Source organism: Dysidea avara, chromosome 12 (assembly GCF_963678975.1).
Source record: "Dysidea avara chromosome 12, odDysAvar1.4, whole genome shotgun sequence".
Lineage (NCBI taxonomy): Eukaryota > Metazoa > Porifera > Demospongiae > Dictyoceratida > Dysideidae > Dysidea > Dysidea avara.
The window spans coordinates 1,455,402-1,472,394 of NC_089283.1; the positions used below are offsets into that span (position 1 = coordinate 1,455,402).

Consider the following 16,993-nt stretch of genomic DNA (forward strand, 5'->3'; position numbering starts at 1 on the left):
GCACACTTTTTTTTACAGCTTGGCTGTTTTGGATTAGATTTCACTTCTTTTTGTATTTGCATACCCCAAAGCCGGCCTATGGCTGGCTTTGGGACTTTTTTAACCTATATTTTTTTCTTTGCCACAGGAAGAAGAAAAGATGAAGCAGATGTACTTTAGATATTTCCAATTTATCAATAAATGTACAAATTATATATATAATACATATATTTATCACAGAACTCTCCATGGTGGTTTCTTTGTAACTGAACACTCTACAAGGTGACTTCTTCTAGCTGCTCTTTCTACAGGGTGAATTGTTTGTAGCTGAACTATCTACAAGGTAACTTCTTCTAGCTGATCTTTCTACAGGGTGATTTGTTGTAGCTGAATTCTGTACAGGTGATTTGTTTGCAGCTGAGCTCTTTACAGAATGGTTTCTTTGTAGCTGAACTCTCTACATGGTAACTTCTTCTAACTGATCTTTCTACAGGACAATTTGTTTGTGGCTGAATTTTTTACAGGGTGATTTCTTTGCAGCTGAACTTTCTACATGGTGGTTTCTTTGTAGCTGAACTCTCTACAAGGTAATTTCTTCTAGCTGATCTTTCTACAGGGTGATTTGTTTGTAGCTGAATTCTATACAGATGATTTGTTTGCAGCTGAGTTCTTTACAGAATGGTTTCTTTGTAGCTGAACTCTCTACGAGGTAACTTCTTCTAACTGATCTTTCTACGGGGCAATTTGCTTGTGGCTGAATTTTCTACAGGGTGATTTCTTTGCAGCTGAACTCTCTACATGGTTGTTTCTTTGTAGCTGAGCTCTCTACACGGTAACTTCTTCTAGCTGATCTTTCTACAGGGTGATTTGTTTGTAGTTGAATTATGTACAGGTGATTTGTTTGCAGCTGAGTTCTTTACAGAATGGTTTCTTTGTAGCTGAACTCTCTACAAGGTAACTTCTTTTAGCTAATATCTCTACAGGGTCACTAGTTTATAGCTGAACTCTCTACATGATGGTTTCTTTGTAGCTGAACTCTCTACAAGGTGACTTCTTCTAGCTGAACTCTCTACATGGTGGTTTGTTTGTAGCTGAACTCTCTACAAGGTGACTTCTTCTAGCTGATCTTTCTACAGGGTGATTTGTTTGTAGCTGAGCTATCTACAAGATAACTTCTTCTAGCTGATCTCTCTACAGGGTTATTTGTTGGTAGCTGAATTCTGTATATAGGTGATTTATTTGCAGCTGAGCTCTTTACAGAATGGTTTCTTTGTAGCTGAACTCTCTACAAGGTGACTTCTTCTAGCTGAACTCTCTACATGGTGTTTTGTAACTCTCTACAAGGTGACTTCTTCTAGCTGATCTTTCTACAGGGTGATTTGTTTGTAGCTGAATTCTGTACAGGAAATTTGTTTGCAGCTGAGCTCTTTACAGAATGGTTTCTTTGTAGCTGAACTCTCTACAAGGTAGCTTCTTCTAGCTGATCTCTCTACAGGGAGATTTGTTTGTAGCTGAACTCTCTACAGGTGATTTGTTTGCAGCTGAACTCTCTACATGATGGTTTCTTTTTAGCTGAACTCTCTACAAGGTAACTTCTTCTAGCTGATCTCTCTACAGGGAGATTTGTTTGTAGCTGAACTCTCTACAGGTGATTTGTTTACAGCTGAACTCTCTACATGATGGTTTCTTTTTAACTGAACTCTCTACAAGGAAACTTCTTCTAGCTGATCTCTCTACAGGGAGATTTGTTTGTAACTGAATTCTCTACATGGTGGTCTCTTTGTAACTGAACTCTCTACAAGGTAACTTCTTCTAGCTGATCTTTCTACAGGGTGATTTGTTTGTAGCTGAACTCTCTACAAGGTGACTTCTTCTAGCTGATCTTTCCACAGGGTGATTTGTTTGTAGCTGAACTCTCTACAAGGTGACTTCTTCTAGCTGATCTTTCTACAGGGTGATTTGTTTGTAGCTGAACTCTCTACAAGGTGACTTCTTCCAGCTGATCTTTCTACAGGGAGATTTGTTTGTAGCTGATCTCTCTACATGCATGATGGTTTCTTTGTAGCTGAACTCTCTGCAAGGTAACTTCTTCTATTGATATCTCTACAGGGCGATTTGTTTGTAGCTGAATTCTCTACATGGTGGTCTCTTTGTAACTGAACTCTCTACAAGGTAACTTCTTCTAGCTGATCTTTCTACAGGGTGATTTGTTTGTAGCTGAACTCTCTACAAGGTGACTTCTTCTAGCTGATCTTTCTACAGGGTGATTTGCTTGTAGCTGAACTCTCTACAAGGTGACTTCTTCTAGCTGATCTTTCTACAGGGAGATTTGTTTGTAGCTGATCTCTCTACATGATGGTTTCTTTGTAGCTGAACTCTCTGCAAGGTAACTTCTTCTATTGATCTCTCTACAGGGCGATTTTTTGTAGCTGAACTCTCTACCTGGTGGTTTCTTTGTAGCTGAACTCTACAAGGTGATTTCTTCTAGCTGAACTATCTCTTTCCATAGTTGCATGAACTCCCTACTTCTAGCTGATCTCTTTACAGGGTGAATTGTTTGTAGCTGATCTCTCTACAGGGTGACTTGTTTGTAGCTGATCACTATACAGGTTACTTGTTTCTAGCTGATCTCTTGAATTCTCTTCAGGGTGACTGCTCTATTAGGATGACTGCTCTATTAGAGTATCTCGATCTCGCACTTACTACACCAAGTTGGATTTCGTGTTATAACTCCGTGACTTTAAGTCTGATTCTTCTACACCATTGAAGAGCCTTTCTAAGATGATTACTCCATCTGTACAGCAATTTTCAAAGCATTAGCGCAAGCAGTTTATCTGGTAGGCGTGGCAAACAGTCGTTTTTTTATTAGCTAATCTCGATTGCGTAATTATTACACACTGTTGGTTTTTTCGGTGTATCTTCCTGGTTTTTATCTCGATTCCTTTCAAACCACAAAAGGTTTGAGGTTTAATAGGTAACCTATTCACCCACCGATTTTCAGCTTTTTCCCTTACGTGGTTTACCCTGTAGGCGTGACAACATATTGGTGTTATTTTTAGTGAATAATCGCTCATAACTCTTTGCCTGTTTGTCGTATTCCAGCCAAAGTTGGTGCCGAGATGTGCCTTTATACCCCCCTTCTGTGTGCCAAATGTCAAGGCAATCGGATATGGAGTTCGCGTTTTATAGCAGTTTTTGTAAGTGTGCAAAAAGAGGAAGAAAAATAAGAAGAAAAAAATAACGAAGAAATTAAGCCAATTTTTGAAGTCGGCATACCTCGGGAACGCTTGAAGCGATTTCGCTCAAATTTGGAATGCGGAGTGCTGAAGTTGGAGGAAGTGTGCACAGCAAAAATCGTCTTGTTTCATTAAGGCAGCACAGAGCTACGGAGGTGCGAAAATTGCGTTTTCTTTCTTCCTGTCAATATACTTACGGGTGTTGCGCGCCGGCTTCTTGGGCCGCACGACACACTACCGTGTGTCTTGATACTGAGGCAAATATACAAGATATCCAGTATCATATATGCATGCCATAATGAGGTAGCACATAACATTTCAATGCATAACTGTTTTTCTGTGTAATATTTTATATATTGTTTGTAAAATATCTGTATATATAGTTTATGTTTTATAATATCTGTACTAGTGCATTTAAATTTTAAAAATAAAGTAGGGATCCAAGCAATTAAAAGTAGTGAATAATATTATTGATGACATTATAACATAGTTCTGCATTGGCATGTCATAGCAAATATTTTATTCTATGCGAAAGCAGGGATTTTCCCACAGATCTATGTTCTCATATATCTTGTATTACTACATTTTATCGCTTCATCCCTACTTCATTTTTAAATTAATAGATTTTTAAATGCACTAGTTTGTTCAGTTTTCTGTTACAACTAATATAAGACACATGTGACTGTTCTATTAAAATATTGAACGTGGCTGTTATAATATTATTAGGGTGACCGTAGCTGCAGAGCATCTTGAGTGGGCCTCAGCCAATTGGTCTACAAGTTATGTAAGGGGCATGCATATATGATCTTTTCAAGTCTTGTTTTTCACTGTGCTACCAATAAGAGGTTTGTACTTTATGATCAGTCAGTACAAGTACAGCTACTTCATTAAGGAGCGTGTTGCTCGGTCCAGCCAGATCAAAATTTAAAAATACTTTAAAAGCTAGGGGCATGTCACTTGATTGTTATTGGTACAGGTCAGGATCATAAGTGAATTAAGGTCCTTATTTGTTGCATCTAAATAAGGAAAGTGTTGATATGGAAAAATAATTTACTGTTGTGGCTTTGCCTTGGGGTTTACCAACAGTAAATTTCCTCTGACTTCGGAATCAGGGTGTATATAAGTGCAATACACCTGAAAGCCATAGTTTATGCAATATAATTGTACCATGCATATGGTTCTAGGAATTTTGGTAATATATACACCTAAAGCACGGGGTCTACAGTCCTGAGGGCTAAGGATATATATATATCAGCAAAACCTGTGGTATACTTGATATTTATCACTCTAGGTGCACTCACTTGATAGGTGGAAGAACAATGGAGCGCCCATTAGTATCTCATGATCAATAGTGGCTTTAACTCTTAAACCTGCAGCTGTGTTATAAAACACAAGCACTAGTACTGAAAATGCATAATCCAGTAATCTGGATCACATGCATGCCTTATAAAACAAAGTTCCATAACACAAAACTGTTAAAGCTATCTAAAAACAACAAATACCATCTTACTTACAATAAATCGTTCCAGACTTAATTGCATTCATTCAACCCACAGCTTCCTGCTATAATTTGAAAGAACAAAAGAACTATCCTTCCATTTTCTTCACATAGCGATGTACAAAAGGCCATAACTCAGCCGTACTTTGTCATATCAACTTTTTCTTGATGTCATGTTGCTCCTCATGTGATGGTGATTCAGTTTAAATATAGGTTTCACATGATTGATTTAATGTCAACCGAGTACAATAACAATACGAAGGCAAAAGGACACGAAATGATTCAGCGTGTTGTAGCAGGTTAGTTCCTTGTTGTATGTTGAACATTTATATACCGTTAGTCTTTGCCAATTAATAAAATCTGTTTTGCTAAGAGATCGGACAAATGCTTCATGAGATATGCCTGTTTATAACCACATATGTAAATTGGCAAAAGTATATTGTACATTTTCCAATATGTTTTTATCAAATCCAGTTTTCTGCATGTATTATGCTGGTTTAAGGGGTTAATAGGGTGGGCTAGTATCCTTCAGAACGTTATTCAAACATAACTTATTATATTAATATTACACACAATGCCAGGAAAATGCAATTGTGGTATCTATATTTTTAGTTTACCATAATTATTAAGCCTACTTACTTGGCTATTGTTATTGTTATTAGCGCTTTACAGTGACCAGCATTGAAGGTCTGACAGCAATATGGATAACTAATCTAATTATTAAGTTAAGTACTTAGGATTGTAAGTTACTTACCTAGCTGTCCTCTTTGTGTTGTTCCGTGGTCTGACACATGGTGGGTAGAAATACACAACCATGCATTTCCCAAATGATTATTTTTACTGATAATTTTTTTCATTTATTAAGTCGAAACTTAGCAACTACACTGAGCCTCTAGCCTAACCTGTAAACCCAAACTCACAATTAAATGCCCCATGTCACTCAATAATGAGTCTCAGAGCATATTGTATCTTTGAACTGGTTGGGAATCAAAGCGATAAGCAACCACGTTCCCTTGATATTGCCCAGGCAATATGCAAGTAAAACCCTGAACAGCACCTTTAAAGTGGTATATATAATTATACATAAAGATCATATTATATTTCTGATAGCTAAGTGGTTGGTAATTTTATCTCAGAAACATCAAAAGTATCATATTGTGGCTATCTCAATTTGCTTTACTCTATTTCTGAACTGCTGTCATGAAGTTGCTCTAGTCAATCAAGGCTGAGGACCTAAGCCAATAGAACCGTGCAGCCCGAGGTGTACACAGTGCTATTGACTTTACTTTCAATGACTCCAGTGCTAGCATCATTAGCTTTGCTCACAAAATAATGGATTATTGTATTTATAAAATCTTTGAAATCCTTAATACCACCGGTATTCCAATTATTGTCTGATATTAATTATAACAATCTTTACATTTCAGCCCCTCAATATTAGCAATAATTGACATTTAAACCAGCCGGCTAATAAAACTTGTATCAAAATCAGAAAAAGACACTTGCGGCCATTACCAGTCATAAAAATAATAGTACAAAGTGAAAACAAAAGGAAAGTAGCTACCAGCAGTAAATGTTCAGTTTTGTTTGACATCCTCTACTCTCTCTGTTCTTGTTAACTTCTTCTTGTAATGATCTAATCTTCTTCTTATCATCTTCAGTGTAGTAGGGTATAAATAGCTCTTGTAAAGTGTTGTTATGCTGTAGGGCTTGTGTTAGACATTGAGCAGACTCTGCAGTGATCATCATTACGTTGCCATACATCCACAGCTTCACCAGAGACGTGTTGCTCTTCATTGTAGTAGCAATGACATCACAAGTTTCATCAGTGATAGGATTGTTGCTAATGTGGAGCTGTTGCAGTTTGTTTCCCTTTGCTAGTGCAGTAAAGAGCATAATGGCTGATGATGATGATAGACTTGTCCACCACATGTACAGTCTCACTAACCTAGAGGAGGGATAACACAATATGTTGTAGAGAGCAGGGTCCTCTCCGATGGTGTAGTTATCACTAATCCTCAATGTTTCCACTCTACAGTGGATGGTGAGGTCACAGATGGAGGAGGAGGATGATTTCGTGAGGCCATTAAGTGACAAGTCTAGCTCACTGATCACGATGTCACAATGCATCAGATTGCGATAAAACAAAAAAAAGCCATGATCTTGGATATGACAGTTAGACAGGTTAATCTCCTTCCACTCCTTGTGGGGTGAGCAAGTAAGGAAGAGTGTAATACACTCAACATCGTATGGTGATAGGTTAGTGTCACTAAGGTCGATTACTTTGTTATCAAAGATTTGTGCTTGTTGTATAGAAATGTACATCACTTCATCTTTGGCCTTGTGGAAGGAGCAAAACAGGCGAAGACATTTCAGTTGATCCTTCAAGAATATTTCAGCAATGGCAATCGTGTCATCCCCACCAGAGAGAAATCGTTTAAAAGCAGATCTCTGTCCACTGGTAAGTGAGGTGTACATTGTAAATGTGTTTGAATGAAGATCATTCCAGAACTTTGCTTTGAGGATTTGCAACTCTTCATCTGTTGGAAGCAGAGTGATATGGTAAGCGGCCAAGAATTCCTGAATGGAAAAATGGACAAAGTTGAATGTCATCGTTTTACCAGTTAGTGCAAAATGCTGAACAGCTTGCAGCAGTCCAAAGCCGTTGAGTGCACCTTCAATAGCTTCCATTCTTGGACAAATTGTTTTCATCTCCTCCAAGGTAAATATTAGCTTGTTGTTATTAATACCCTCTAGAGCTAACTTGGACAGTTGTTTAAGTGTTGTATTATAGGGCTCTGGGAGGTTGGCTAGATCAGGGATGATATTTTCAAGAGGATGACCAGACTTGGCAAGATGTCGACAGATGGTAAGGCAGATGAAGTAATTGTATAGCTGTGCAGAATTGCTGGGAAGAGGAATTCCCTGTTCATACAGGTAAATCAAGATGACCATATTGAAGGGGATGAAACACAAGCCATTGATAGACAGATTACCTTTAAGATATTCGGTAAGCTCTTTGACTGCATGTGGCTGTCCCTTTAGTGACTGTTCAATATACAACTTTCGTTCCTCTTCAGCAAAGCCCAAGATGTCAACTCTGATGGTCGCTTTTTGTCGGAGTCTCACTGAGGCATGTGGACGAGATGACACTATCAAGCCACATTGAGGTAACACCTTACGTTTCAGTATATCAGCAACTAAACTGTCTTTTTGTAGATGTCCTGGAAATTCATCATAGCCATCAAAAAGAAAAACAACATCTTTGCCATTGTTGTTGAAGAGGTATTCACTACATGCAGTGGCAATTTCTGTTGCATTTACCTCTCGTTTGCAGACCAACTGGAGAAGATCAGTGACAAGTGACACTTGCTGCACAGCTGGGCTACGCAACTGTACAAGGAGAACTATTATGAAATTTTGGAGCACGTTTCCTTTAGCCCAATTGTAAGCGATTTCTTGTAAAAACAAAGATTTGCCGATACCAGGCAACCCCTCGACTAAAATAAATTGCACATTATCACTGTCTTGTAGTGGAGCCAAGATATTGACTAGCTGTTTAGTTGTCTTACTGTTATCAAGTGCTCCTCTCAGTGATTGATGGCTGCCCGGCGGGTAGTACTTAGAGCGAATTTGCCTTGCACATCCAGCTGATTGCCATGAAGCTGCCTGTTTAAAAGTGTGCTGACCTTCATGGTAAACTAGTAAAAGTGGAGTAAAATCTTGTGGCTGGTTAGGTGGCCAAGCATCTTCGTCAACAGCAAACCGTGTTTGTATATTAAGCTGTCTCACTCTGTCGGACAATATGGTGACTCCTACAGAAATCAGCAACACATAAAATGGAGCACACAATATTGTGTCCACTATACCTTGAACAGTGACCATTGACTTGTCCATGTTGAGTTTGGAAGTCACTGTAGTTAGTGAAGACAACCAAATGGCTAGTTAATACAATTGTTTACCTACACTAGGGTCAGCAAACTGAAAAATCGATATCTTCAAATCAACTTACAAATTATAGCCATGTGTGGAGTAGGTCTAATCAAGAAAACACTAGAGTGGCAGCAAATTTTATCCATCTCTTCTAGTAAAAATAACATGAAATACTTTGAATTTGATCGATTTTTTACCGTCCTAATTTGCAATGTTATTCTTTTTGGCCAAAACTCTCTCTCAAGCTTTTAGGGGTTGTCCACTCTTACTATGGAGTATAGGTAGTTCATATAATTAATTAATATTTGGTGGTGGCGTCACGTGCATCGCCAGTCAGCAAAAAAAAAGACGTTTCGTGATCTGGAGCACAGCAGACTTGCGCAGGAAATACTGCAACATTTACTGCAGTGATCACCTCCAAGTCAAGTACCTGTGTGCAGAATATGGTGTGGATTGAAGTTTGTTGACCATCTGGCTGAGACCAGCCTCGCCAGATTTAGCGAAAATTCCTCCACGATCCAACAAATACTGCAGTCACATACAAATTGACACTTTTAGATGTGCTGAAGTATGGAAATGATTGCTCAGAGCAAGTATAAACTTACAGCGATGGCTTGATTACTGATGACAAATTTTACAGTTAGCTGATAATGCAATTTATTGTGCAAAACTAAAACTCTCCTAATGAAAGTCTTACCAGTGCCACACAGTATAATAGTGCTGACTTGATATGATTATAAATGACTGTGAGCATAGTAAGATGATCATTTTTGTAGCAAGGATGGAGTCCAGAGGTCTTGAGTGCATGGCCAGATCTATATAGCTATGTATAGCTAGATATGTGTTGTAGGTCATTCAGCATAGTTATAATCATGCACACCATTTTAATAGTTAAATCAGAGCTTATAATTATCTGATCATCTACTTTCATCTGATACTCAAATGCAGTAGCATGCAAGATCAGATGGTATACTCCCCAGAAAAGTTTTTACATGCCTTGAAATCACACCTGCATGGAAAACTAAGTTATCATACAAAGTCATGATATTTCCTGGTAGCTAATTTTGTACTAAAGTACCAACTTATTCAGTCTCAATCATGTCTTGTAGCTATTATCATATCCTGTGCAAGACATTAAAAACATAGTATTACTTCCATGACGCAAAAATGGAGTTTAGTTATTTGTGATTTGAAAGAAATTTTAATTTTAAAATGAGATGCCAATCAGGTGATTTACTGGAACTTGAAAATTGACATAGTTATAATGAATTAGATCAAACATTTAACAAGAGCAGTAGCCATGCACATTCCATTGAATTAGAGTAAGTATCATGATGACTTTGTCGTATTAATATATTAAGATCTTTTCACAAAATTCAAATAGTTGAAAAGTTGTCCTGCACTGGGTCCTGATTTTGAAGTTTTTGAGGCAGAATTTTAGTAGTTTGGAAAATTACATGAATGTATAAGAGTGGCCCACACAGATAGGATAAACAAAATGTACATACATTAAACTGTTGGCTTGAAGATTGCTTTCAGGTGTATATCTCAACTTTTGATTTGATTTTACTTATCCTCACAGTAGTCGGCAGAGCCACTCTTCCCTACCATCAACTATATGGAATTGGAGGGTTTCTGCTTTTGACAGCTACTATAATTATTGCTAATACTGCTCCCATGCATAAGTGGGCTCAGCATATACATTCCAAATAGTACATTGCATATCAAAATGAAAATGCAGATGCTACTACCTGTTAGCCCTGTTGAGCATGAGGAAGAAGATATTTTTCAGACAAAGGCACAATGATTTTACTATAGCATGCAGTATGCCAGTATTAAATTATATAGGTCAATTTACATCAATGCAACATAGCTACTATGTATAACTTGAAGGAAACTCTCCAATAGAGCAGTCAGATGTTCTTATAGAACAGTCAGAAATTGAATTTTTATACATAATGTCACTGAAATTGATCAACAATCATAAAAATGATTATTTAACTGTACTCAGAGTAGTTGTCAAGTATATTCCACAATATTTTTTGTAAAACTACATATTAGCTACGAGGGGCTTGGTTTTGTGCGAAAATCGTGTTTCACATTCCATAATTGATTAAACTGTTCGTAATCTAGCCTTCGCTGGAAGTTTGTACTTGTGCTGAGTAATCATTTCCATAATTCAGCACACTTAAGGTGCTTATGTGCACGAGACTGCAGTATTTGTTGGATCGTGTAGGAATTTTTTCTAAATCTGGCAAGGCTGGCCTCAGCCAGATGGTCAACAAACTTCAATCCACACCATATTCTGCACACAGGTACTTGACTTGGAGGTATAATCACTGCAATAAATGTTGCAGTATTTCCTGCAAGTCTGCTGTGCTCCAAATCATGAAACGTCTTTTTTTGCCGATCAGCAATGCACGCGACGCCACCACCAAATATTAATTATATTAAACTACCTATACTCCATAGTAAGAGTGGACAACCTCTAAAAGCTTGAGAGAGAGTTTTGGCCCAAAAGAATAATATTGCCAATTACGACGGCAAAAAAATCGATCAAATTCAAGATATTTTGCGTTATTTTCACTAGAAGAGATGGATGAAATTTGCTGCCACTCTAGTGTTTTCTTGATTAGACCTAAGCTTACCCCTACACATGACTATAGTTTGTAAGTTGATTTGAAGATATCTATTTTTCGGTTTGCGGACCCTACCTACACATGCTGTGCACACAATATAGCTAGTCACCTTTATCAGGAGCTTGATCACTGGACACTGCAGGTGACCCAACCACTTTCAACAGCTTCTCCCAACTAGCAGAGGGGTCCATCTTAAGCCATGTGCTCCACATGGTATTACAGCAGGGAACACTTTTATACACATTGTCATGTTCTATGATGTCAAGTAATCCACTGGGTAGACCCAGTTGTGTTCCTATCACTTTCCAATTAGCAGCATAGTGTGGAGTGATGTAATTTTGGAGGTCCTTCATTAGTGGAGTACTGGTAACTGTGGAGAGATTCTAAATAACATTATAATTCAGATGGGGGCGCCTGCTCTATGATAATTTATGTGATGGGCACACATTTTACGTGTTAAATGCACAATCACAACTTCCATGGGGCAAAAATGCTACCGGTGTGACTCCTCAGGAGGCTACACTCAGCTTCTGGTGATTTATTCTGAATGTATATACCTTACACAGGACATAGAACAGAAAGAAAGACCATAACAAAATTATCCGATTAGTTTTAACAGGTTATAGCTTTCATCATTATGAACTCTTGCTTGAAGCAGATAAAATGGCTGTTTTGGACTCAACTCGAGCAAGTGATTATCACCAAACAACACTTCAGTAAGAAAAAATAACAATCATAATGAACTGGTGTATGTCGATTTGTGGATACTATTGTTGTGGGAGTCTTCTATTGTACTTAACAAAGTGTCAAAATTCTTTTTCTAATCAGCGTATCTCACCCAGCACTATATAGCTACTATAATACTACTCTCTTTCCTAAGTGGTCACGTCAGTTTAGTCAACAAACACCTGAGCGAAGTAAACTTGTGCTCCGATATAAAATAATGTGTTTAACATTTACTTATTTTTCCATCCCTTAGGTGGCCTCCAGGCCTAGTTGGCACCTAGTGTGGCGGTTGGCCAGAGACTGGGTGGCTATTCTCACGATGGTGCGATAGGCGGCTGCGCGGAAAGGGTCTGGCCACGCAAGACTACGGGTGGCCTGTGGATTGAGTCACGATGTATTGGTTATTTCAGCCCTTCGGTATTTGTCCCATTTCATAGTATCAACTTTACCAGTTAGGTACTGGAGGGCGAACGCAGAAGTCAGAGCCTGAATAAAGTGAAGATAGTGTGTACATTTCAGTTCAGCCCCAAGGAAGTGATTATGCAACTACCATAGTAAAACAAGTTGATGTTATGTATAGAAGTAGCATACCGTATGGAGGAAAACTTTGGCGCCATTAAAATTTGGTGAATGACCATGAATTCGCCAAATTTTCCCCATCCAAATATTTTGCTAGTGAAGAAAACAGCAAACCTAGCCTCAAACTAAACAATTTTCTACTCGACCAAGGGCTACTGGGCCAGGCATCAAACTAGAGCCACCCTGTCATTTTGACAAATTAGATAAATAATAGAGCCAAGTCTGCCTTGACTACTTTACTAGGTAGCTATAGCTAGCTGTATCCGTGATCCTCAAACCTCACCTTGGAAGGGTATGACAAGTAGCGAGTGCTACCATATCAGGTACGATATTCACTATTCCAGAGGGTGTAGATCTACTGTCTACATAGTATTACATTTTAGTTGATTGCTGACTCCAGGCACCAAAGAAGCGTGGCACTCCAAACCCTTGCTTTAGGCGCAGCGATTAATTAATTAAATAGGGCGTGCGCTTTGTTAACAATTCGCCAAATTTTATTTCGCCAACAGTGATATTTTGCTTGATTTGCTAATTTTTTCCTCCTCCAAAGTTTCCCTCCATATGGTAACATCAACTTGTTTTACTATGGTAGTTGCATAATCACTTATAAAAACCATGCAGTTAATACTTTCCCATTCTAACTAAATAGGCAATTAATCAACCATGTATATTTTATTCATGCTATTGCTATTATTAATCCAGCTAGATAATTGGATTTATAAAAATATTTTCTTTTAAAATTGGATTTGTAAAGACTGTAATTTAGCATATTTCATAATTCATGAATTATTTTGTAATTCTGTAATTACTTTGCTATGTGCTGTTAACAAAGCGTAACTTGACTAAAACAAACCACTTTAGGCCATCATTATTATATTGCTTGTTTCTCGTACCCAATGGAACAACAACTGAAAGATAAGAGATCTGATCCATCAAATTACTGACCCGTTGCTTTGACTTCTATCTTGTGTAAAACATTTGAGCATATTCTAGTTAGTCAGATAATGAAGCACTTGGAAACTCACCAAATGTTATGTCCCAACCAGTTTGGATTCAGAACAAAACTCTCATGTGAATCGCAGTTACTTCTCACCATACATGACTTCTCCCAGTTCATGAACAATAGAACCCAGGTTGACATTGGCATTTTAGATTTCTCTAAAGCCTTTGATAAGGTTGCACATTCAAGGCTTGTACAAAAGCTAGAATTCTATGGAATAAGAGGGAAGCCACTGCAATGGATAAATTCATTTTCGTCCAATAGAACACGGCAAGTTATAGTCGAGGGCTCATATTCTACCCCATGCAAAGTTACATCAGGTGTCCCCCAGGGCTCAATTCTTGGGTCCACCCTGTTTCTGATTTATATAAATGATTTGGTCACAGACATTCAGAGCACAGTTAGATTATTCACAGATGATTGTTTGATTTATTGCCCAATATTGACTGCCGCCGACCACCAAATCAAGCACCAAATACTCCAGGAAGATCTACAAAGACTTTCTGCCTGGGCTGACAAGTGGAAAATGACATTTAACATCAATAAATGCTGTATCATGCAACTGTCCAAACAACACCACAAAAGTAAATTCTTATGCTCAATGTCAGGTCACATCGTTGAACAACATTCCTATCTTGGTGTTATCATTGACCATAAACTTTCTTGGCAACCGTACGTTGACTATGCATGTGGCAAAGCAATGAAATTAATTGGACTTTTGAATCGTAACTTGCGCATTTGCTCAAAAGCAGTGAAAGAATTAAGCTACAAGCAGTTTGCGTTACCAGTATTAGATTACGCTTCATCTATTTGGGATCCTTACCACCAAAATCAAATTACTAAACTTGAAATGATTCAGCATAGAGCAGCTCGCTTTGTGTTGAACCAACCTTGGAGAAGAAATGTTAGAGATAGTATTAGTTCATTGTTGTCATCACTTAAGTGGCTAACCTTACAACTTTGAAGAGAGAGCACTCGTCAAATTTTACTTTATAATAATATCTTACAAATTCCAACAAATTATCTACCAACTCCATCACCAATTACTACCACCAGATCAAGAAATGACATGAAGTTCCTCCATTACCAGCCTACCATAGATTGTTTTAGTACTCCTTTTTTCCATGCACCATTCCCGAATGGAACCGATTATCTTCAGACATTGTTCATGCTGATCAATTAGATAGTTTCAAAGCTTCACTGAACAGATACTATAATTCATATTTGTAATTGTACTTGTAAATTAGCTTCATGCCCCAGGTGGGCTCTGCTAATCAAATATATAATAATAATAATAACTGATACGGGCGGGAGGTGTTCATTAATTATACACTTGACTCTTGTTATTTCGGTCTCTGACTGCTCTATTAGAGTATCTCGATCTTGAAGGCTGCCAGGACTGTACACTCATGCACCTAGCTAAATAAGAGTGGAGGATCTTCCACCCTTCTGCTATGTTTACCTTAAAGCTTGGTCACTCTGTGCCTCCTTCTATCATGAAACACCTTATTATTATTATTGTTAATTAGCAAAGCCCACTAGGGGCAACACGCTAATGAGCATTACAATCACACATTATATTATATTACTTACAGCGTTCTTAAATGTTTCAAGATCTATTGTGTCGATGTTAGGAATTTGAAGGGAGTTCCATTGAATAATTGTTCGAGGGAGGAAGGAGTATTTGTACACATCAACTCCTGTTTGCTGAGTTAGCTTGAGAGGAGGGCGTATAGCGTATGGCGTATAGCCTAAATATTTCGAGGTTGAACAATGCCGTTGCTAAAAATAAAATTTTCGCGAATTTGCAAACACTCCCAAAATGTAATTGATAACACAAAACCGCGAAATCAGCGAAAATTTCCCCCCTCGAAATATTTAGGCTATACGCCATACGGTAAATTTCCCCCCTACGTTCACGTGATCTATAATCAAATAATTAAAATTTGGCGCAGCTACCTGAAAATTGATGCGGGCGGTGACGGGAAACAAGGAATTTTATGATGGCGAAAATATTACCCATGAAGTATCTTCTCAACTGTTTATAGTGTGTCTACACGCAAATTGGTTAGAGAAAACCTTGAGGCTGCCCATTTTCGTTCGCGTAAGTACGGGTATCGCCCCCTTTCACGGAAGGATACGCTCTATCTGGTAGCCTAAGAGGCCCTCAACGTTGTTTTGAAGTTGTTAAACGATTATAAAATCGAAAGTGAAGACCGTTCACGAAGACTCACCACACCCGTATTTCAGACCGCCACCCACCGCAGGGCAAAGTTTATGTGTGTGGAAGTTTAAAACAAACTTTATTTAGCTAGCTTTCCTTGCTCACGTGGGTGCGTACGGACAAACAGATAGGGAAACTTTACCAGGCGCGCGCCCACCGCCGTCCTTTGTCCGGCTGTGGGCGCGCGCGCCTGGTTTAAAATTAATAACTGTGATGTCATTGTAACCGTTCTGGCGTTGCGTTAGTATAAGTAAATATTTTTTCACTTCGTACCTTTATCGATCTTCTTGAACTGGTCGATTCCTTTACAATGAAACATATCGGGGTTCGTCACTTCAAAAAATATCGTCGATCGTGAAATAATTTTTTAAATGAAATAAATTTTATTAAACGCCTAATATTTACGGTTATTTTTCCGCATAACTTAGTATAACAGTGATTTCTCGTTTTCGAGCTTCGATACAGAGGTTTAGTTCTCACCTTGAAAATTGGTTTGACTCTGAGAGGCCAAATTACATGATTTTCCGAGTTATTTACCCCTCGGCAATCAATGGTTTTTTGAATGGGCCTATTGGCACATCTATCCACCATCCATCATGAAATTATAATGAAGTTAGCTACCAGTATGCCACACACTGGTAACTTCTCGAAAAACACTGTCTTCTTTAGCTGTGCACACTGCATCATTGCTCCAAACATCCTGCCATATAGCTACAAATCACTTTCAGAAAACAACTTCTGTCAAATGGTTTAATATCATAGTGGGTATTTTCAGTTATTGCTCCAAACTTGATAATTGGGTTGACGTGCTTTAGTAAAACAGTGAATTTCTTAGCATGTATAAAGTTGACAAGGCTGTAACATTCGAGAACTGTTTGTTTTTGCTTTATAAGTACCAAAGTTTCTTCCTATTAATACTGAAATATATAGCATCAATTGAAGCTAATAAAAATATTAGAGTTTGCACTCACAAACCCCTTGAAGCTCGACCTTATAAGCTCAAATGATGCTGCAGCATTTACGCTGTCAGTGTGCCATCAAAAACCATACGCAACCAGGAAGCCTTATCAACAAAACATATTTGCTGATAGTACTTTTCGGCCATGATGTTATAGTGGCTGGCCTCATCAGCTGGTTCCCACTGTCACTAATCCAAAAAATAATATACATGTATTTTAA

General features: G+C 38.1%; 1 protein-coding gene across 1 annotated transcript; it reads right to left on the minus strand.

The window, feature by feature from the left end:
* Positions 1-6,111: 6,111 nt before the first annotated feature.
* LOC136240842 (protein NLRC3-like) lies at positions 6,112-16,197 on the minus strand. The gene is made up of 4 exons (XM_066031903.1): positions 16,088-16,197; positions 11,395-11,655; positions 8,583-8,627; positions 6,112-8,528 (listed from the first exon to the last, which is right to left on the minus strand). Exons 1-4 carry the CDS (start codon positions 16,131-16,133, stop codon positions 6,274-6,276), a joined length of 2,607 nt encoding a protein of 868 aa, XP_065887975.1. The 5' UTR covers positions 16,134-16,197; the 3' UTR covers positions 6,112-6,273.
* Positions 16,198-16,993: the final 796 nt, after the last annotated feature.

Excerpts from the sequence above, each read along its gene's own strand:
- LOC136240842 (XM_066031903.1), bottom strand. The coding sequence starts at position 16,133 with ATGTTTCATTGTAAAGGAATCGACCAGTTCAAGAAGATCGATAAAG. Across the intron at positions 11,656-16,087 it reads GTTCAAGAAGATCGATAAAG|TTACCAGTACTCCACTAATG; the intron begins GTACGAAGTGAA and ends ATCTCTCCACAG. Across the intron at positions 8,529-8,582 it reads GTCAATGGTCACTGTTCAAG|GAGTCACCATATTGTCCGAC; the intron begins GTATAGTGGACA and ends TGATTTCTGTAG.